Here is a 22,420-nt window from a genome sequence, read left to right on the forward strand (position 1 = left end):
AGAGCCTGTCAGTTTGACGTCGTAATTATAGACAAGCGCCTTCGCTTGTTTCGAGTTTTTTTCGGTTACAACTTCGTCAAATGTTTTTGTGATATTGAGTTACACTGCTGCCGAATTTTACTTATTTATTCATAAACCTGACACGAAAAGTCTTCAACAGTTCAGTTGGTGTTGGCGTTGAGACTGCCGTCACGCAAATCAGTCACGTAAAACAAAACATCGCACACACGTCAGTTCGGACTGAGCGCAGATCATTGTTATCAAACCATTCGATGAGAAAAGCAGACATACATGTTAGGTATTAACGTCTTGTAGTCAAATTACTTCACAACAGTAATTGTGAATGTGCACTGAGGTTTACTGGTTTGAGACTTCGTGAAACGAAATGTCATGGTGTGGAACCAAAATCTAATATTTTATTAATCCCATCCCCTAAGGTACCGCGGGCGCAACTTGCCTGCAGCAATGCTGATGTAGTGGGTGTTGTTGTCACATATCATTGGAATTAAAAGCAGACAGAAGACATCTTGGTGGTAAGTTAGAGGAGTGCTAAATTATTGATCGACGTGGTTTCTTGCGTTTTGATTTTCTACGGTAGAAAAATGTTTACTTGCTCAGTGCCTCGACAGCAATCGCTAAACGTTTTTTCCGGAATAAATCTGTCCTGTCGAGTTTGGTGATTTTTTTCTATATTCGTTCTGTTATCGGTCTCAGTGAATTCCACTGAGGACGAATGTTTTGGTCGTCGAAGGGGAGTATTTCTTCTACGATGTTTCTCAAGCATGTTATGGTAATTTGAATTATAAAATTGTTTTTTTGTGAAATGGATGCGTAAAATTCGTGATATAATAACGAACACTGACCGCTTTAAGCTTTCTGATAAGCGTTGACATATTATTAAGTTCACCTTTTGCACCCTAACATCAGTTTGAATATTATCCACACTTTTCTCGTGCGGTATTCTATCTGTCTTTATTCTATTCTCGCGTGTCTCTATTTACATAGAGAATATTACAAACAATCAAGAGCTCCGTTAGTTAGCGATAATGTTTGATCCGTAGGTGATCTGTACGGAGAAATTAGATGGCAATCACACCGAGGGGTTGAAGAGTTAAGCAGTGAGGCTGGAAACGTCTGAGCGCTCGAAACGCTAATTTTTCTCTGCCAATTGAAATGAACCGGGTTCGCAATCTTGAGGAGGTGTTGCGTGACGCCAGGCTACCGGGAGTCATTGAGATAACTGTACTCTGTTTATCATATGTAATTCAAGGTAGAGATCAGTTGAACAAGATTTAGAGAAAAAGTTAACTTTATAACTGATCTACTCTACAGATAAATTGAATGATGCTGAGGCTTTCGTTTCGGAGAATCAAATTATTCCATGATGAATTTCCTCTTGAGAAGCAGCTCAATTTGACAAAGCGATGTCTTAGTGATCATGTCAGCGGTAATAATTCAGGACAAGAAATTCAGGTAATTTTATTTATTTTTATTTTTATTTATTGCAATTCTTGGCATATACAATGCAAAACTAAAAAGAACTAAACTAAAATAATTATAAATGATAGATATTACAGCCAATGGATAATCCGTGAAGAATTCATAGACCCCATACAAAGACGGATCACCATAACAAAAATATATATATATATATATATATATATATATATATATATATAAACTATATAAAAAATAAGACTATGAATAATTAGATGAATAGATGAAATACTCCTGAAAAACTGAGTCAGAATTTAAATGGAATGTAGATCTATGATGTAAAAATATCTATAGATTATCCAATAAAAGAGATATTTGAAGTATCTCTGTCTGACAAACATATGTAACATCCAGAAAACAGGACAGACAGAAATAATCAGATCAAAGTACTCATAACTCTAATAGAAATTTCTTAGCTCTAGTCTTAAATATTTTTAACTCAGCAGCATTGCAAATTTCTCTAGGTAAAAGATTCCAACTATCATATATTCTATGGAAAAGGCTATATTTTAAGACATTTGTTTTAGCATACTTCTTTTTTAAGGTTAAGTTATCTTTATGTCGTAATGAAAATTGGTCAATCTCTGAATAAAAATCTATGTAAGAATGGACACTAATTTTAATATAGCCATTTAGGGCCATAAATAAAAAATTCACATCAGCCAGCAGCCTCCTTTTCTCTAGTATCATGAGGTTCAATGTCTTTAAACAAGTCTCCAAAGGGTCATCAGTTTTTAAAAATAAATCTGGTTGCTCTCCTCTGTACTCTTTCCAGTTTTTCAATATTCTTTTTAGTGTGCTGTGACCACAAGTAAGATGCAGGGAGTGAAATCGTGACGTGAGTTTCTTCCCCAATGAACTGGAGAAAGGATAGATTTGAAAAACCTGAATCTGCAGCAACTCTAAGCCAATATTGCGTGGTTACATATCGACTGAAAAAGCTGCAAAGGGCTTCGAATGTTCCTACCACTCGCCAACATATTCTTGAATTAGTACATGTAATCTATAAGAAAAAGGCTTTCCTCCTGTATTTTTTTAGAGATTTGGTCTTCTGACTCGTCTTGCCCTACTCAAGCAAAACCATCGCATGTAAATGGCTACTAAAACGTTCCATCCTTTCCAGCTTGCACCATAAGTTGACTTGGACGCATCAGTGAAATAGTTTCACCCGTTTTCGGTTGTCACAAAATCTCAGGATTGAACAGAATTGATCAAACTCGAGGGCAATTTCCAAGAAGTTGGAGAACAGAGGCTCTACGTTTGGCAGGTTGCAATAGTTGCAATAGTCGTTATGTGAGCTCTTAGCAAATTGACCAAACGAATTATGTACAAGCGTTCTGTAGCCACTAAGCATGCGGTTAAGATTGAGTCGAGTATATTCGCTGTTCTGGCTTCAAACCATTCAGACATCCTCCAATGGCCTTGTCATTCTCAACTCCTTCATATGACTTCCTCGGTGAAATCGGTGACCACTTTTAATTAAATCCTCAACTCATTTGAAACTATTTTGTTCCACTCTGAACGAAGTCCTGCTCTCGGAGTGCCCTTGGACATATTTTAATAACTGCTGAGGTAATTAATATGTGTTGATATCTTAATTGGTATACTTGCCGTTAATTTTCATCCTGCATAATTTTTTTTGTCTCAGTTGTTTTCACATACTTTATGTCTATTTTGTTCGTCGAGCGTTTCTCGCTTATCCATAAGCACCGGCTCAGGAGTCTGGGTTACGTCTCCCTACGTTTCGACATTCGATAAAGTTGATAATTATCATTTATTTGTTAAGCAAGTACTCTTCCTCCCCGGTTAAAAAAACTTCAGGTTCCTCACAAAGGAAGTTATCGTCTCGAAGACTGCGACAAAAGAAGAGAATGGGTCGAACAAGTTACTTCCGCTTCTCTATCAAACGTTGGACAGTGGTGGAATCCTAAACTATCCCAGGGGTATACAACTGAAAATCTCAAAGGGAACATAGAAAATCCGATAGGACTCGCTAAGATTCCCCAAGGTATAGCTGGGCCCTTGCTCATCAAAGGAGATCATGTGCACAATGAAATGATTCTATGTCCTATCGCCACAACCGAAGGGGCGATCGTTGCCTCTACGTCAAGGGGTGCCAAGGCCATCACAAGGTAAGTTGTGTGACCAGCTACCCAGACATTTAACGGGAGTAAGGCTGAAGGTTACATCATAATACAAACCTTGCTACTTTTCATTTGTATTTTTCGGTGTTATTACAGTAACTATCTTCTCGTGTCTATCTTAATGAGGTCGATCTCAGCCTCGCTATTGTTTATAAGTCTGACAAGCAAGCAATAGCAAGCAGCAAAAGGAGTTTCAAATGCAACGAGGCAGGGTGAGGGGAGAAAATTTGCGACGTAGATCCTTTGTGGAGGAAACGCAACATTTGTAATTGCTTCCTGCTACAGAAATCGGGATGAGCTCTGCTAGGCAACTATGTAAATAATTCTCATACATTATCGCCCACAATGCCTATTTTACCAGAGGAAATTTCCGTTTACATTCTTCCCGATGTAAACCATCCATTACCTACCTATACTGAAGGCTGTCTTCGTACACCTATTCTGTTTACTTACAGGTGCGGTGGGGTCTCCACACGCGTCATAAAGCGGAGGATCCAAAGAGTACCATATTTTGTGACAGATTCCATGCAACAAGCCCAGAAATTATCACATTGGCTTCTGTCTCATTTTGATGAACTGAAAGCCAAAGCAGGGGAGGTCAGCCAACACTGCAAGCTTCAGTCTCTGCAGCCCTGGTTTATTGGTTGGTAGTACTATGACATTTTTTAATTTCTTAGTTGTACAAAATCTAAATGATGATGGCTTATTATCTGATGTTTATTATACCTTTTATTTTGTAATTTCATCTACAAGCCAATCATCACCGGCATATGAAGAAGTAGCTTAAAGGGGGGGGGGGGGGGGGGAAATTCGGGAAATAAAGTTTGACTCTACGAAATATGTCTTTGTTTTGCTAAGGACAGTTTTAAGCTTTAAGAATTTTAATTTGCACCGTTATCGATGGACAAAGAAAACTTACGACTGCCTAGGTTCGAACCTCTCGTGATTCCGATGTAACGGTTTGATGCTCTCATGGATCAGCTGAGGTATGATGAAGATCTAAGTTTGTGAGATAAGCCTCATGTTAGTTTCATTTGTGAAAAACGAACTGTTTGGATAGTTTTTAATATTTTTATGAAGTTAGTACCGTAATGCTGTCAAAAAGTGAAACATTCTGAAAATTTTAGGTCGCAACGTCATGATGGAATTTGTCTACGATTCTGCTGATGCCGCTGGCCAAAACGCTGTCACCGTTACCACTTGGTACGCTTGTAACTGGGCCAAAGAGAGGATCGCTCAAGAGTGCCCTGATATCAATATCAGGGAATATTACATTGAAACTAAGTTCAGTGGCGATAAAAATAACATTCCCAAAAACTATGTCACTGGGCGGGGAATTGAAGTTCAGGCCGAAACTTATATTACCGAGTCAACCCTTAAAAGTGTTTTGAAAGTAAGTGAATGTGATGATTTGACGATTCTGTATGTCTCGTGAATATGAAAGATTCAATCACATGAAAATACATAGCCTTTTCTCGTGTCAAAGGGTCCCAGTTACGCTTCACGAGCAAAGCATAAAGGAATATCCTTCAGCTTTCAGCTTGTTTCGTGTCCTAATACCCTAAATTCTGTCTGGAACACCAGAAGGATGCTACTTAAGGAATGATGAGGTTTTTAACTCATTTCAGGATATGACCGTTCACAGACCTTTTCGCTGATGATGTGAACACCTGTCTGAGTATAATTCGTGCTTACAGGACACCATTTATGTCACTTTCTCTAATATCTTTTTGCGCACATCAGATTGACTCCAAGAAGTTGGTTAAAGCCTTTAATGCTCTTGCATTGAGTGCGCAGAGGTCTGGGTCCTGTGGTATTAATCAAGTTGTAAGCAACACTTTGGCGGCCATATTTACTGCAACTGGGCAGGATATTGCCTGTGTTCATGAGAGTTCTTGGTCTGTGTTTGAGATATCAGCAGAAGAAGAAATAAAGATTCAGTCAACTGAGCACCGTAAGAGAAGAGGATTGTCTTTGTATAGTTTTGATCACAAACAACCCGTAAACACATTTATTAGTAACACGCAATTTTTTGATCAACACTGGACAGTGGACCCTATAACTAAGTGATGTACCTTTTTAATTTGATTGAGATGGAGACCAACCTTTGTTATTTTAGGGAATGCTGGAATGAAAAGTGAAGCTGGTATCTATGCGTGTCTCGTTCTCCCCACCCTGTTAATTGGAACAGTTGGAGGTGGAACATACACACCGACCGCCAAAGAATCGCTGAATATGCTAGGATGCTTAGGAAAGGTGATAAGGAGGCTGTTGACTTTTTTTATCTCATGCATTGTAATAGTAAAACGATTAGGCATTAACCCAAAAACCTGCACAGATTTTCGGCGTAAACTACTGAGATATTTCGTAGGCGCCATGTGATTTTGAGAGTATTTTCCAATGTACACGGTTCTTTCGCCATCACAATCGCGCTGTAAATTTCTGAGCACTTTTTCAGAACACTTCCCCATAAAGTACACGTAAACTTGATGTATCTATATTTGCATTACCAAATATTATGTCAATGTATTTTTCCATCTTTCAGGGTCGCATTTATCGCTTTGCAGAAATAATCGCGTCATTTGCACTAGCGATGGAAATATCTGCGTTGTCAGCAATAGCCAGTGATCAGTTTGCAAGTGCGCATGATCGACTTGGAAGGAACAGACCGGAATAAACGTGTCAACACAACCTTCTGCCTTGCTATCTCCTTTTTGATTACTGCATCAATCAAAACAGTGATTCTTGTGACGGATAGCAAATTATTTTCAACAAGCGAAAGTGATGTACTGAAGAACAATGATTTAAAAACTATCACAAAAGGAAACTTGATACAATTGATAATTTTAGCTACTATTCATATGAAAACATCAAAGGATACAAGAAATAATTGAAGTGGTAAACTCGCACATAAAGCCTTAAATAAACAAGTGGGTCACAGTGATAAAGTTCTTGAACTTCTTGCACGCGAAGCAATATTTTTGCGTCTAAATTTATGTAATGTTTAAAAAACGAGCAGGAGTGTTTTATCGGGTTTAAAACCACGAGGCGTAGCCGAGTGGTTTTTGACCCGATAAAACACGTGCTGCGAGTTTTTTAAACGGCTTCAAAAACATTCTTGGAAAAGCGTGTGTCAAGAGAGTTCATAACAATTATGCTTTTGTGAACGTTATAAATTAGCATACGAAAAGGTCAAACGCAGAGGTTAGCGAAAACGAGTTGGAGTCACTTCTGCCAACTAATCTTGAATTCGAAGTTTCAGATGATGTATTGTCTAATATGCCTTTACCAGATTACTGTACTAATGGAATAAAGAATTTTTCCAGATGTGTATTTCACAACTGTACTATTAATTTGGTACAAAAGTAAATTTACTGTGTGAAATTTGTTGAAAGAACATTAAATATGTTCCCACCATTTGTTGTGTCAGTTTCTGTGTTGATAATTAATTAATATTCATAAGTCACGTGCAGTGTCTTTATATCTGATAAAACACCGCATACTAATAAGGATGAGGTTTATCGATATAAAGTCACTGCACGTGATGTATTATCTACCATTTAATAGGTTAATGGGATTATGAATTATTAATGAGTTTTTGAAGGTAGTGTAATCATGATTATTCAGAGGAATTCGTCGCCTATTTTGCCGGATCAGTAAAACCGTCATCAGTATCTTTCTTGGACTTTTGAGCAAAGAAATCCTTTAACCAGGACTCAACGTCATTCTCATTGGTTTTTCGCCATTGTATATTTTCTTTTACTTTTTCTATCGACTGTTGCACCGTCCATGATAAGGGTCCACCCTTATTTACCGTCTGGATGAAATCAAGCAGCTGAAAGAGAAAAAAGGGGAAACAGTGCAGTAATTACGAAACTCCTTTTCAACTTTTCAGGTGAAGTTTGTTCAAATCTGACGGAAAACCATGGCGCAACATATTCCCAAAAACTCATCAAGCTGTAATTCTGGAAGTAAATTACTGGTAAACACAACTTAACGACACAATTTAACAAATAGGGAAGCCTGTGCTGCGCTCTGTTATGTTTCAAGTTATAAAACACGCAGGAAGTGTAAGGAGAAATACGTAGTCGAGTGTGTCTCTCCACCTCTGGGGTGCTCTAGCCGCTTCCTAAGTGCTTTACAACAAAGCAGAGCACAGTTTAGGCTTCTCTACTTGTTTTATAATAAAGAGTCTGTGAAATTCCCCAAGCATTACTTCAATTTTCCATACAATATTTCATTTCCAAAGCGAACAGTGTCGTCAGCAAGCTCTCTATTCTCATAAAGCACGCCACAATAAGCCAATCAGAATCCTTGTTAGAGAGGTTTAAATAATCCGATTGGTTGAACGAGTTAAACAAGAGTTCAAAAGTTCGCAAACCATCAAAGTTCACAATCTGCAGTAGTTCACAAACTAAAATAGTTCGGCAAGTCTAATCTAACACATTGCCGGAATTTCGTAGTCTTAATACAGAATCTGAAAATGAAATGTCCAGTGAAATCTGGCCGAATTGTGGCTCATAAAACACGCAAGGTTTTTTTCGCATGTCAAATAAAATGATATAGCTTCATAAGATATTAACCATTAGCAAAATAATATCGTTAAGTTTACCTGCTGTAACTCGAAATCTGTAGAGAATCGCCTGGACACGAAAGGAATAAAACGCCTTAAAGTCATATACGAACCTCCATACCTGCAATAATAATTGGAAATTAATTAGATAACTAAGATACACACATACATTTTTTTATCAATTTTTTTGGTTATTTTCAATGTGCGCAATTTCATTTTCTCGAGTGAACAAGAACAAAAATCTTTGTTCCTTGGAATTTAAATAGAGAGATATCACCAGCTTATCCTTAATGGTAATTAAGTGTCAAATCTATTTTAAGTATCTTGCAAGTGATTTTTACAGCAATCACTTTTCTCATACTCACATTTTGGATATTACATTCCATTTCAACTGGAAGAAATTCCACGCTACGTTGGCACCCATTTCATTACTTTTAGCAATGTAGTACATCACATAAACTAGATTGCGGGGAGAGATTTTCGAGGGATCCAAAGTATACTCTAAGTACCTGAAAATGTAAAGAAGTATATTTTATTATCGCTGGGTTGTCGACACTTAGGAATTCTACGCTTCTGATCAGACTATCTGGCACGGTCTCGAATGGATTAGATGCCCGGCAGTTTGACATTTTCACCAAAGTTCTATTGAAAGCTTCTCTGAAACTTCTTAAGAGTATCAGATTTTGGTATAGAAATGTCACGCGATTCCAAAAACTAATTTGGGTTTAAGTGGACAATTTTTCCGAGCTTGATTGTCGACCTTAGAAATTGTACACTTCGGATCAGATTGCCGGTACGTTCTCAAACGGACTAAACGTCCGGCAGTCGGAAATTTTTACCAAAATACCGCTGAAAACTTCATACAAACCTTTTGAATATATTCAATGTTTGAAAGTGGAAATGTGATCATCGCAGTAAATTTTCCAATTTAAGCAATTGGAAAGAAGAAGCCTGAAAAAAATCAGGGCTTCAACAGGATTCGAACCCGTGACCTCCGCGATACCGGTGCGATGCTCTACCAACTGAGCTATGAAGCCACACATTGGGAGCGAGGTCAATTTATTGAGTTGACCTCGCTCCCAATGTGTGGCTTCATAGCTCAGTTGGTAGAGCATCGCACCGGTATCGCGGAGGTCACGGGTTCGAATCCTGTTGAAGCCCTGATTTTTTTCAGGCTTCTTCTTTCCAATTGCTTAAATTGGAAAATTTACTGCGATGATCACATTTCCACTTTCATCTACAACCGCAGTACAAATATGAATTATTTCATATAAACTCCACATATTCAATGTTTGTTTAGAACTGTTTGTTTTTCAGTAACATACTAAAATACATTAACATTCAAGCATGCACAAACTCAGAGAATTTTCCACTAGAACCAATTTCATTTTTGGAATTGTTTGACATTTTTAAACAAAGATCTGATACCCTTTAGAAGGAAAACGAAACACAGATTTCTAGTTGTTCACGCTGTTTCCAAATAGCCCAATTTAAAAAATCATCATCGAATTAGCCTCGAGGCCATATCTATTGACCTACTTCTAATTTAAAATGTTTCCGTGAATTGAGCCGTTTCACGCGTTTAGCAGTTACTTCACTTTTTAAGGTAAGGTGTTCACTAGTTACGTCACTTTACAAAGTAACGTGCTTGCTGGTTACGTTACTTTACAAGGATCTGGCCAACCTTGTCACTCAAAGCAGTGTAGATATCTCCAAAAAATGAAGGGTTTGGTTGGAACTGCAGCTAACACCTCCTGGACTGAATACTTTTCTCCAAGAATCGACCAAATTTTTCTTAGCCGTGGAACTTTAGGAATACAAAGTTTTTATCGTAGGTGTTCCCTTTTTTAATCATACCAAAACTCATGAAAAAACCGAGGAAAAAAATGAATAATATTCGTTCAAAATAAGGATCCTTGGTATTGCTTCAACAACAGCTATTTGAAAATTGATTAGCGTTTACCTCTGGATAATCCAAGGCTGTTGTGATCCTGCCATGGCGTAAAGCAGTGTATTTTTATCTGAGATTACAGTCGTAGTTTTAAACTGATTGTAAGCGAAGTTCCATTCCTTCTCTCCACCAGTCACTATTCCAAAATGGTAAACTAAGGCTTTGAGATCCGCTGGTACACTACAAAGTGAAGCCGTCCAATAATATGTAAGTAAGGCTCTAATGAAAGTGGCAGGTCAATCACAGACATCTAAATCATTGTTCAAATCATCGCTGACCTTGATTTCACATGAGAGGAAAAAGAATTGATCTAAAGTCAGCTGGGTGAAAGTCACAACTCTGATGTATGGAGATGTAGATTGAAAATGAAGCGAATTTGACATTTAAGAGGAGCATTATATGAACGGCACAACTTCCGCCATGTCTGTGCCTTAAGGGTTCAACAATTTGAAAGTCGCCTTCATAATAAATAAATGTTTCTCCACAACGTGTAACCTATCACAATGCTTGGGCGTTTTTTTTTTAAAGCTGTTGACCTATCGAAGAAACTGGAGGAGTTACCGACCTTTCGGTACAATCGATGAAAAGAACAGCTGGAGGATATGAAAACTATCGGAAAGCAAAACCCACAGCCGAGAAAATCTCGTTAGTCAGCAGCTTCAACGAGAAACTGTAGCAGTTCTAGAATTGGTGAATGTAATGGAGAGTACTCACGCGTTCTTGACCGGGTCATTCATCCATTCTTGAAACATTTTCGTCATATTTCCCAGACATGACCTGACCCCAGCCTCACAATTAGCATCGAGGAGAATAGTTCTCAGAAATCTTGAAAAAAAAAACGAACAAAATACTCTGCATCTTGGGTGTGTGTCTTCTACAGGCAGTTTAGTCTAACAACGAGGATAACCATGCATTTTCCCCTAAAGTGAGTTCTTTGCTTCATACATTTTTAAACTCAGCTACCAAGAAATAGATTAGAACGAAGTGTATAAGGATTGAAAAATTGACTTGCAACAAATCATGATCTGATATGGATGGATAAATGAATGAATGTGTAAATAAGATGATGTATGTATGGATTCATACTTGTCAAGATGCGTTCCTTGATCTTTGATTCCAAGCTTGTCGTACTGAGTCTTTGTTAAATATTCCACATACATCTAAAAGAAAAAAGACAGCCCTCTAATTAATAGTACTGAAGAGGGTTTATCAAGAACTGGTGGTTCTTGTCTATCGTCTTAAAAACAGATGAAATAATGCCACCGAAAGACTTCCTTTCTTTGGTAAAAAAAATGGTAAGCTAGGAGCGTTAATTTTTTTTTAAGGCTGCTCATGCTGAGTAAAACTTCAGCTTTATCTTATCATACCCTCTAAATTCATTTAAATACCGCTGAAAATTTCTGACTTAAATCGCCAGCTTGAAAATCCAGAGCTAGAAAAGAAAAGATTAAATCGAGCTTACATCCCTACCTGTAAATATTTGTGGGCTGGTCTCGTGGAGGGAACGATCTCTAATATATGTGAAAATTTTGTCAACGCGGATAGCATTGGAACGTAGTCCTGTTCCTTGTCCAGATAACTTGATATACTAAGAGGTTTTGTGTGATTTAATAAGTTGGCTCTAAAATCAAGAACAGAACATGTTTTTTTTTTCAAACCATAGCGCTCAACATGAGTCACAACTAAGAATGTTATGAACTCTTTCACATCCGAATCCTTAAGATAAATTATATCCATTGTCTGCCTTTTTATTTAATTTAATTACATTTCATGATATCGTCTAACAGGAGCTTTCTGCATGAAAATTTATCGATGTTGCGAGGAGAAATTCTCTCCTAGGAATAAAAAGGTTTTGAATCATTTATCATTTTATCTGATCACGATCTACCTTTCGAAGAAAATTCTCAAAACTTGCATTTACACACAGTTTCTAATGGGAAAACAGCCATATCACACTGACATGGAAGTAATCAGACAGAGACAAGCTAAAAAACCCGTAAAACTTTAGTTAACAATCTACCAACCAATGTAAGTTTGAGGATTATAATTTTATCACCTGGCCAAGTTGAATGAATCATCTATAAGCCCTGCGCGATCGGTGGCGTTAAAGACCTGTAAGTGATTGAATGGTCCATTTATGCAGTTCAGGTGTTGAAAAATTACTTAAGAACTATAGCTAGCTACCGTCCAACTTAATGTATAGATCATACACTCGCTTAACAAATCGACAAATTGTGCTTGATTGAAAAGTTCACGCCAGTCTATTGTCGGGGGATGAACTCTACCTAAATTGACGGTCAATGACTACATGTTTGACTAAATGACATACTGATTGAAAGCCTTCTTTATATTATTGCATTTTATCATGTAAAGTACGGCGTTATACAAGGATTCCGAGCCCTGAAAAAGAGATATAGTATCGTATTTTTTCAGGTATGTTTGATATCGCCAATCAGCTGCTGACACGTCACTCGCATTTCGCGCCACAAGGTTTCGTGAATGAACGGCGAAGCCTTCACCATCCTCAATCCAAGGTCATTTGTCGGAATTTTTTGGGATTACGGCAGCTTAAACACTGAAAAATCCGTATCACTTACAGACAGTGACAATCAAGCTTCTCAACAAGGGGAAGAAAGCCAAAATACGGAAAGAAAAACCGAAAGCTATTCGAATTCAGTGGCTTTGGTAATGGTATTTCTCGCGGCTGAGAACGAAAACCGACAACTGAAAGATTTTCCACGGGCCGATTTTGACCGTATACCTGAAAGATTTCTTCTGTCGGTAGGGACCAATTCAATAACTGACAATTTTGTATATTGAAAATTACGCCCATAGTCTATTTTTGTATTGTTTCAATGCATTTTTTCATCTTATGCCTTAGCGCCAACGCACTTTACGATTTTATTCGTGGATTGTCGACCCTTTTATTTTTATTCATTTATAAAGTTGACTTTTCTTTTCAGTGAAGGGCTATTGTGGTTATATAATAAACAAAAAAAATACATGGTCACTTGCAGATATGAAATTTCTCTTCTCGTGTTCAACTCGACATCTCATTCGTTTGCTGCGCTCACTTGTGAGCTATCGAGTTAACCACTTGAAGAGGAATTCCATATCTACGCACGCCTGTGTATTATTCTCTATATATTACCTTGTAATTATTTTTAAGCTGCTCAGCCAGCATATCCCAGTTTTTTTCTTCGTAATTGACACGGTAGAAACCAGTCTGCCCAATATTTCCTTTTATCCATCCATTTCCATCCCAATTCAAACTAACTGCAATACATTTATAATGTTAGCAAATACATGTATATCGAATACTACATATTTCCATTACTTATCTGGCCGTAAGCCCTTGGATTATAACCCTTATTCCACTGACGCTGGTATCATAACATTCTTTACTTGTATATCGTTTGTTACATAACACTCTTTACCTGTATATCGTTGGTTTCATAACACTCCTCACCTGTATACCGTTAGTGACCATCTTCCTCATAAAGCTAAACAGAAAATCTGCTTACAAATTAAAGATCAAGAGCTAACAGGGAATAACCAAGTCAAACAACTACGAAACGAATTAAATCAGACCCTGCATATCGCCTGAAACCCATCCCCCACTTTCAGAACGTGATGCTCTACAAAAAAATTCACCGTGTGAGAGATTAAAACAACGGCCCCCTTCGATATTTACCTGATTCTTTGTCTATTATTTTTGACATCGTATCTGTTGGAGGATTATTAGATTTTCTTGATCCAGTGTAGTAGGTAAATGGAATGACCCACTTGTAACTAAAACAAAACAACGTTAGATTAGATCAGTAGATTGTAGAGCAGAGCTTTATAATATACATATGTATTTAAATAGAGAGCTTTATAATATGTGTGTGTGTATATATATATATATATATATATATATATATATATATATATAGGAAGTCTGCAAGTCGATTTTCGCGTGGAACAGTGCTCAATACGTTGAAGTAGAGCAGAATAAATATTATGAGGGGAAAAAAGGACGTAACTACATTTCCCGACAAGCCTGTTTCGTGAATCGCTTCACTCTTCAGGGGTTTAATGAGTGAAGCGATTCACGAAACAGGCTTGTCGGGAAATGTAGTTACGTCCTTTTTTCCCCTCATAATATTTATATATATATATATATGCATGCTCACTAGTTTTTCTAGTTTGAGCACTCTGGCATGGCTTAAGTGATCCCACATATATATATATATATATATATATATATATATATATATATATATATATTTATATAATAAGCTCAGTTATGCTCGCATTCTGATTGGTTCTCACTTATGATCTATTGAAGGACAGACGTATAGATGACGTCATCATTAAAACCTTTTTTTCATTCTTTATTATATAAAACAAGTAGATTCCAAGTTGCCGTGCGTCTGTTCAGTAATAGCTCACAGAGGACGTCAAAATGTGGTAAGAACATCAGTGACACCTTCGGCTGCGCCTCGTGTGCCACTTTTTTGTTCTTACCACATTTTGACGTCATCTGTGATTTATTACTGAACAGACGCACGGCAACTTGGAATCTATTTGTTAAATAGACATATATAGATATATTGATTGATTAATTGGACAGGGGTACACTTGTCCCAAGTTGCAGGGAGGAAAAACTTCGGCGTCATGTCGACTAATATAATTATTTTGCGCCAATTGATTAAAGAATAAACATTAGCTGAGGTCGTTACTGTGCTCTGTGTTGATCCTGTTATATCTTAAGGACTTTTAAAAGAATTTGTCCTCAAGGTTCAAATTTTGTAGTTCTTGTCCTTGCGCTCATCTTGTCTTTATGCAGTCAGATAATGCAGGCGGTCATTTATGGAGTATTTTCCAATCCTCCCCTATCGTTAAACTTCAATGAGGTGAAAAAAATTCTGGATAATGTCGCTTACTTGTACTGGGAAGACGAGTAGTTTGCTTTTGGATCTTTGTAGTAAAGAAAACGGTCTTGGGTTGCTTGATATGTGTTTGGTGTTTCTGTGGCTGTTATGGTTACCACAGGGTACCCCATTTGCAGCGTGAAGGTGTTCATTATCTTGCCTACGTCCATCTTCTTTCCAGCAGCCTTATTTGCCTTTGAAAAAGAGAGAGCCAATTGAATTATTTCCTATCGGCAAATTATAATTATCTTTTGCCAACGTATTTACGATGTGCAACGAGAAATTAAGACTCATTACGCTGGAGTACCACAGAGCACAAATACTTCATGAAATTTTAAGGTTAAAACTGTGCTTTCCTTACTACAAATTCATTTGGTCGTCTTGCACTCTGCAAAAGATGATGAACAAGTGAAACAAACCAGGTGACAAGTTACACGTGCAAACGTGTAATCAGACTCGGAACTCCTGAGAGATGGACAAATAGATGGAATAATTGAAGACGGACTCGGGACTTCCGGATTGGACCTTCGTTGCCCAGGTTATTAGCCACGTTTGAAATCCTAAACTTGGTTTGCCAACAATCAGACTGGCCAATAAAATTATAAAACAAGTATTGGGTAATAAATACCAATCGAAATATTAAATAAATTGGCGATTTATTCATAATTTCAGTTTTGTGCTCACTCTTAGAAACAACGTTCAAAGCTTACCTCTGTCATTGCATTCCATAAGTCGTCTGTTTCAGCGTTTGCATAAGCATGCATGGTAAGATATCTCTATATTTGAGCAAGTAAAATAATAGAATATACAACGCATATAAAAATATAATCAACCATGATAATCATATGAAAGAAATTGAAAAACAGTCGCAGCGTATTTTAAATAATGGTTTTTAAAATTCAAACTGGGAATGGAGAGAGTGAATGGAAGATAAAAAGAACGCATTGAAAACGCACCTTTAATCCATCGCGGAATACTTCGTTTCCTAGATAATAATGAAGCATCAATAAAATGGAAGCACCCTGTGGACAAAAAGAGGAAAAGCTCAAAATAGATTGTAGTTGTGCAAGGGTTACACTTGTTATTAAGAAAACATACCTCCTTTCATCAGTTATAATCAACATCTAAGTTGAATAACTGGTTTTGAGTTTAACAGAACTATAGTCATTGACGAGAGTTGAATCTCTGGATGAATTTTCTATCGCATTTCAGAAAAAAAAGGGAACAAGCAAAAAACCGGCAAACAGACAAGAAAAATGAAAACAAAGCAATACCAATGAGATATAAGAAGTTTTACAACACATCACGCAAAAGGCTCGAAAACATACATCTCAAACAACTAATGCGGCTCAGACAGAATCCGTTTTTCTGAACCTCCAATAAAAATGAAATTGTAGCTAGGTAAATATCGTAGGGCTCGAAATATCAGGTTGTTTTGGGAAGAGATGTTAGCTTTGAATCGAATATTAGTGAATTTCAAGAAACCGAGAGCTTGTATTCTGATGAATATCAATCAATGTATCCCGGCAACACAAGGTACTACCTTAGTAGCATGTGGCTGAAGTTGGACTAGCAATTTGGAGAAGCTACAATTTCGAGACTTAACAAGTTACCATGCCAAACTCATAGTGATACCTTTTTGTACGAGATGGCATCAAAGATTTCTCCAATTTTCTGGGGATCTTCAACAGGAATCCTAACTGGGTGAGAACTTGCTAATCCGTCCAGCTGCAAAGTATCTTGAACTGCTCTGACGATAAACTGGTCGATCTGAAACAGAAAGGGAATTTGTGGTCATTGATATCTTACTTTACGGCTGAACTAGTGATCTTTCAAAATAGCGACGATATGCAGAATACATTTTTAAGCAAAGAACTTACGATATTCCATTCGGGATGAACGTGATCGATTCCAATCGAACTGACGTAAGTAGCAAATCCTTCGTTTAACCACAGATCTGTCCACCATTCCATGGTAACAATATTACCAAACCACTGGAGACAAAGATGGAAAAGTGGTAGAACTATGTTAGTAAATATATATAGAACGTAACGACCGTAACCTACCACTTGTGAAAGTCAGAAATACACATAGGGCAGAATTTCAAACTGTCATTACATGTCTACTTCCCCCAAAGAGTATAATGACCGTCTTCAAAAATTCTCTCTAAAAGGGGTTTCTTACGTCACCAGGCGACACTCGGGGTAATGCCCCTTCGGGTAGAAATAAAGTTACGGGAAGGGTGGTAACAAAGTTGTAAACACCCATTGCGTGCTTGGTCTCTAAGCTTATTGAAATTTAGGCTACTTACGTAGTTGGAAAATACGGAGGGCCTGATTATCAAATTACAGTAAATAAACTGCTACGTTAAGGGTTACATGAACTATTCATGTTATTTGATAACCTTTTCTCAGAACAATAGCCCCCCAGCTAAGAGTTTGGAACAGGAAGACCACAGAACTTGCCCTGCTTCTCTAGTAGAATTTTGCTCAAGTACAGAAATTTTACCTGATGTCCTACTTCATGAGCCACAAGTTTTGCGATGCTCTCTTTTGACGAAGATGAAGTCTCACCTTCCATTAACAGCAAATTTGTCTCACGGTATTTAATAAGGCCCCAGTTTTCCATTCCGGAAGGACCAAATACCGGAAGTGCGATTCCATCTGCAAGCCGATTAACTCAAAACATTACTATGCTTGTGATCTGAAATTAGTATTACTAGCATCGACCGTTTTATTCTAAATTCTCGGTAATTCAGTCTCTGTGAAAAAAGAAAAAAACCTCAAATAAGAAGCCAATAGGCATCCGTGATAATAATAGTAATGACTTCATTACTGTGTCAATTACATCTAGCAGTAGGGAATCCCCAATGTTAATAGGGGACACGTATTATCCGTAAAAGTCTTCATGAATAGTTTGCAAACTCAGTTAGTGTTTACCTGACTTTGGTAACGAATATGGAACACCAAAGAACTCTTCAAAGTATATAAATGTCTCGTTTGACACTTTTAAAGCGTAGTCCACTTGATCAAGAACATCTGGTCTTGCGTACACTCTTATCTACGAACAAACATCATAGCATGCTGATAACAGAGTATGAATGAACTGATTTCTTAATTTCCTATGGTTATTAGAGAAGAATGAGAAGAGAAACCGTGTCAGGAACTAAGCGTTTTGAACAGTCAATTTCATTTAAGTTGTGAATTAGTACTCGATAAATACACAGCAAAAATGTACGATTTGAAATGTGCGTTGATATAGGATGAATAATAAACAAAGTAGTCGGTGTCTTTTCACAAGCCTATTCGCCCACATCACTGGAGCTCATCGCGGTTTACCAGGCTACGATTATTGATACTCTCGCTTGAGGGGATTCTGGTCCATCAAAGAGGTTCACTTCTTAACATCTTAACAGTTTGACGCCTCCCATTCATACATCAGCCGGAGAGACGCACTGTCTTGCCCATGCAAGAGAAGAATTCAGTGACCACCACTTGGGCCTGGGTACGAGGGTACATCAGCTAATCGTTAAGTGATCCCCTCCCCTACCATTAGAAAAAAATACTACTAGGATGTGTACCTGTATGCCACTGCCTGTTTTGGTCTCCTTGTACTTAAAGTCACCCACGGCAAAGGCGGCCAGATAAGTAGACATCTTGACCGTCTTTCTGAAGTGATCATATTTCCATCCATCATCAATTTGGCTTCGATAGATTGGCATGTTGGACAAAGCGATTAGATTTGGATCATGAACCAGAGTCACGTTAAAAGTCGCCTTCATCGCGGGCTCGTCGAAGCATGGAAACGCTCGGCGCGCTCTCAAGGGTTCAAATTGAGTGGCGGTGAAAAATCTAAAAGAAAAACAACAGCTAATTAAGTTTTCAACGCCGCTACTGAACTTTACTTCAAGAGTTACGGGTTTGAAAGGAAAATAAAGAAACATTAAGGCATGTTATCAAACAATCTAATTTTCTATATATACTGACAGGGCAGGTACTTACGATTCCTTTCCATTCTCGTCTGTGAAGGAGGATTTGTACATTCCCCTCAGGTCTTTTCCATATTCTCCAGAGTATTCCAATGTCATAGTATATTGATCTCTATCCAATGACGTCTCTAGCTCTGTGACGAGGAATTGATTCTTTTCAAACTTGAAATATCGCTTGATCGGAATGGGCCCTTAAAGAAAACAGGAAATAAAGCAATGCGTGATATATTCGACATTAACTCTTGTGCTTTAATCAAGCAAATATGTGTTATTTACAGGGCGAGAGGTCCATATGGGAGAAAACTGTTACCGAGGGAAGAATTGTTTCCTATACGCACCCACCTTATTTACTTTTTGTGCCTCTTTGCCTTTTATTTAACTTTGCCTGGAATGGCGCTGACAAAATTTTGGAACCTCGTCTAAATTGTAAAACGAAGACCAGTTGGCGCGATTAGCCAATCAGATTCGAGAATTTTAAATTCCACCCACTGAAAGCTTCAGAAAAAAAAATTGTTATTTTTATAGGTAAGATGAACGGCGTCAAACTTGGCACCGCAAGGCCTTTTGGCACCATGATATGATTCTCTCTTGTTTCTTGTTGATAATTGACATTTGTCTAGACAGTAACATTATTTAGAGTGCAATTTGGTGTTAATAAGCACGAGTAAATTTTGCAAAGGCAACAAAATTACACGAGCCCGTCGTGCGTGTGTTATTTGTAGTCGTTGAAAAATTTACAAGTACCCATTACATCAATTTGCAAGAGAAATAACTTTATTACTTGTTAATAATTTACATGAAAAAAAAAATCACAGAAAGGCAAGACAGACGAAATTTTGAAAGTGTGCACGCACTATTTGTAATTTGCACTCGTGTTACGACTTGGCACTCGTGTTACACGAGAATGCACTTGTTTTCAGCCAATAAGAAGCGCGTAAAATTTTCATGTACATTATTAGGAGAGGAAAGGCTGTGCGCAGTCGTCACCATCTTATTTATAATAATAATAATAATGATAAGATATTGTAGTAATATATACAATTTTTATGGCGCTTATTGCAAGCCTCTAAGCGTTATACAATCCTCTATATCACGGAGATCTCTGCAGTTTAAACTTAAAAACAAAATCTCTAGGAAATTGTGAAATAATTTGAAAAACTATTAAAAGCTATCATGAATAAATGGGTTTTCAGGCTCCGTTTCTATTCATTCAAACATCTTGAAGCGATGCATTTAAATTTAGCTTACCGCCGGAAAGTTTCCTGACTTCATTTGCAGTAAAGTTCATGTCGAGAGCATGAACTAGTACGTAAGGCGTGGGACTTGTGACATTGAACCAAATTTTCACTTTGCCTTTGAAGTTCGGCTTATTCATGTCGATGTGTAAGGTGAGATCATAATGAAATGGTATCACATTATCAGGAAGCCGAATTCTCCACCAGGGCTCTGGGCCTGCTGTAGTTGGGCTAGGAGGGGTCGGACTCCCGCCTTCTTTCTCCTCCTCAGTCTCACCTCCGGGATCTGTGTAATAACATTGATGAACAGTTAAGATAAATTGATTGAACAACTTTGAAAGTAGAAAATTAAAGCGTAGAAAAATACATATGACAACTGAAGTTGATTGGACTAATTAATTTAGGTTATATTTTTTGTATCGCTGCATTGATAATTAAGGAATGTTTCACTCGCGCAGTTATGTCGTTACACACATTACATTACATTCAATCCTTTCAAGTCGCAGTACTAATCAATTACGGACAATTACTAGCTATCTTCTCTAATAATACAGCTCTTGATAAGTATCAGATTAAATTGAGTCATAGTATCCCTTGTGTTGCTGCTCTTACGGGTACGGCGTCAAAAGTACGATCGACATATCAAGAACATTCGGTTAAGATGTGGGGAAAATTAAGAATTATTTTCTATATGACACCTTCTGCGATCTACTTGAAGTAGTATCTGAAAATAAAAAAACACAACATAAACACAACAAAAAATGAAGTAAATTGGAAAACGAAAGGATTTTACAGAAAAACATTCCCCCCATATATCTGTTGTGTCAATTTTGATAACACGCGTTGCAGAGCCTCTGAAATGTTCCCTTATCTATCAAAACGTGCTTTGTGTTTCACGTTACAACGGTTTAGTTTGATAATTGTTTCTACCGTAGAGGTAGCGAGTTCTAGAAAATTCAGAGCAGACACTGAATCATCTGCAGCGTAGAATACAAAGAAGAATAAAAGGATGACAAAAATTGTAATGGAAACAGAGTGGTTGTGAAAAGAAATTCAAAGAATTTATGAATATATACATGGATATTATGTTTATTAATAAAACAAGCCCTATGCATCACTTAAGCTATGTTACTGGAATCACGGAAAGCCATATTCTTCATATTTTACTCCGACATCGCTTACATCATTGCAGCCACCTTTTCCAAATCTTTCTTCTCTATGAAAAAAAGTTTAAACTGTCAAAGCTGTTTCGTAGGCAGGTGAACCTGTGGATCAACCTATATTTGGACCTGTTTTTTCACCGGTACAGACAAATAACTATTCAGGTGTTACCGTGTAATTTGCATACCAAATAGTTTTGATTTCTTCAAGTTGGAAGCTAACGCGGTGATAAATTATTCAATATTATAGAAATTCATACTATGAATAAATCGAAGCTTCAGGGTGACGTTAAAAAATGTTACTGGTACTGTGATGATTAAAATTTTCATCGAGTTTAGTCATCGATAGTAATGTATCCTATCCACCAACATTCAGCAAATAAAGATGTCAATAATATTACAGCTTATTTGCATAAAGTACCATTTATCTAAGCGACAGTACAGTAGTTTACTAAGAGAATTTAGGGGACATTCCTGGCAATCAGAGTTGAAATGAACCTGAGACTGGCATGTCTCGAAAGAATAACAGTTATTTGCCACACTTACGGATCTCATCTTTTCCTCTTCTAGCACGCTCTTGACCAAGGACGGCGGCAAGGACAATAATAATGATCAACAAGATAACTAGAACAACGGCCGCAGCTATTAGTTTGACTTTGTCGAAGAATATTCCTTTAAATTCTCCTTTTCCAGACGTATTCACTTCAGGATCGCCGTCGATTTGATTCAGAGGTATTTCTGCCTCTGTTGAACAGTTGGCCATAAGGCTATCTGGCGAGATGTTCAGTCAATAAAAGAAATTGTGCGTGTCAGAGTAGACTGCTTGATAAAAGTATTAAACCCGAGAAGAAATACTACACGTTGAAGCTAGGCGTTAAAGCAATGTTTAAGTGGTCATGTGCTCGCCAATTGTTCCCACATGAAGCACTATCCATGCAATTTAAATATCAAGTTAT

General features: G+C 37.4%; 2 protein-coding genes across 2 annotated transcripts; one reads left to right on the forward strand and one right to left on the reverse strand.

The window, feature by feature from the left end:
* Positions 1–18: 18 nt before the first annotated feature.
* Positions 19–7,058, forward strand: LOC113685043 (uncharacterized). The gene is made up of 9 exons (XM_027202495.2): positions 19–298; positions 438–533; positions 1,333–1,473; positions 3,319–3,629; positions 4,097–4,284; positions 4,769–5,034; positions 5,385–5,595; positions 5,761–5,897; positions 6,187–7,058. The coding sequence occupies exons 3-9, from the start codon at positions 1,342–1,344 to the stop codon at positions 6,316–6,318; spliced, it is 1,377 nt and encodes a 458-aa protein (XP_027058296.2). The 5' UTR covers positions 19–298; positions 438–533; positions 1,333–1,341; the 3' UTR covers positions 6,319–7,058.
* Positions 6,474–22,413, reverse strand: LOC113685042 (glutamyl aminopeptidase). Its single transcript, XM_027202494.2, has 21 exons — positions 22,011–22,413; positions 20,318–20,590; positions 19,083–19,260; positions 18,662–18,932; positions 18,021–18,141; positions 17,590–17,744; positions 16,962–17,075; positions 16,717–16,851; positions 16,038–16,103; positions 15,792–15,857; positions 15,094–15,275; positions 13,860–13,957; positions 13,317–13,441; positions 12,222–12,277; positions 11,636–11,786; positions 11,252–11,325; positions 10,880–10,990; positions 10,178–10,345; positions 8,580–8,723; positions 8,254–8,335; positions 6,474–7,476 (listed from the first exon to the last, which is right to left on the reverse strand). Exons 1-21 carry the CDS (start codon positions 22,225–22,227, stop codon positions 7,282–7,284), a joined length of 2,982 nt encoding a protein of 993 aa, XP_027058295.2. The 5' UTR covers positions 22,228–22,413; the 3' UTR covers positions 6,474–7,281.
* Between the last annotated feature and the right edge of the window lie 7 nt (positions 22,414–22,420).

Source organism: Pocillopora damicornis, chromosome 2 (assembly GCF_964200805.1).
Source record: "Pocillopora damicornis chromosome 2, jaPocDami1.2, whole genome shotgun sequence".
NCBI classification, from domain to species: Eukaryota; Metazoa; Cnidaria; class Anthozoa; order Scleractinia; family Pocilloporidae; genus Pocillopora; species Pocillopora damicornis.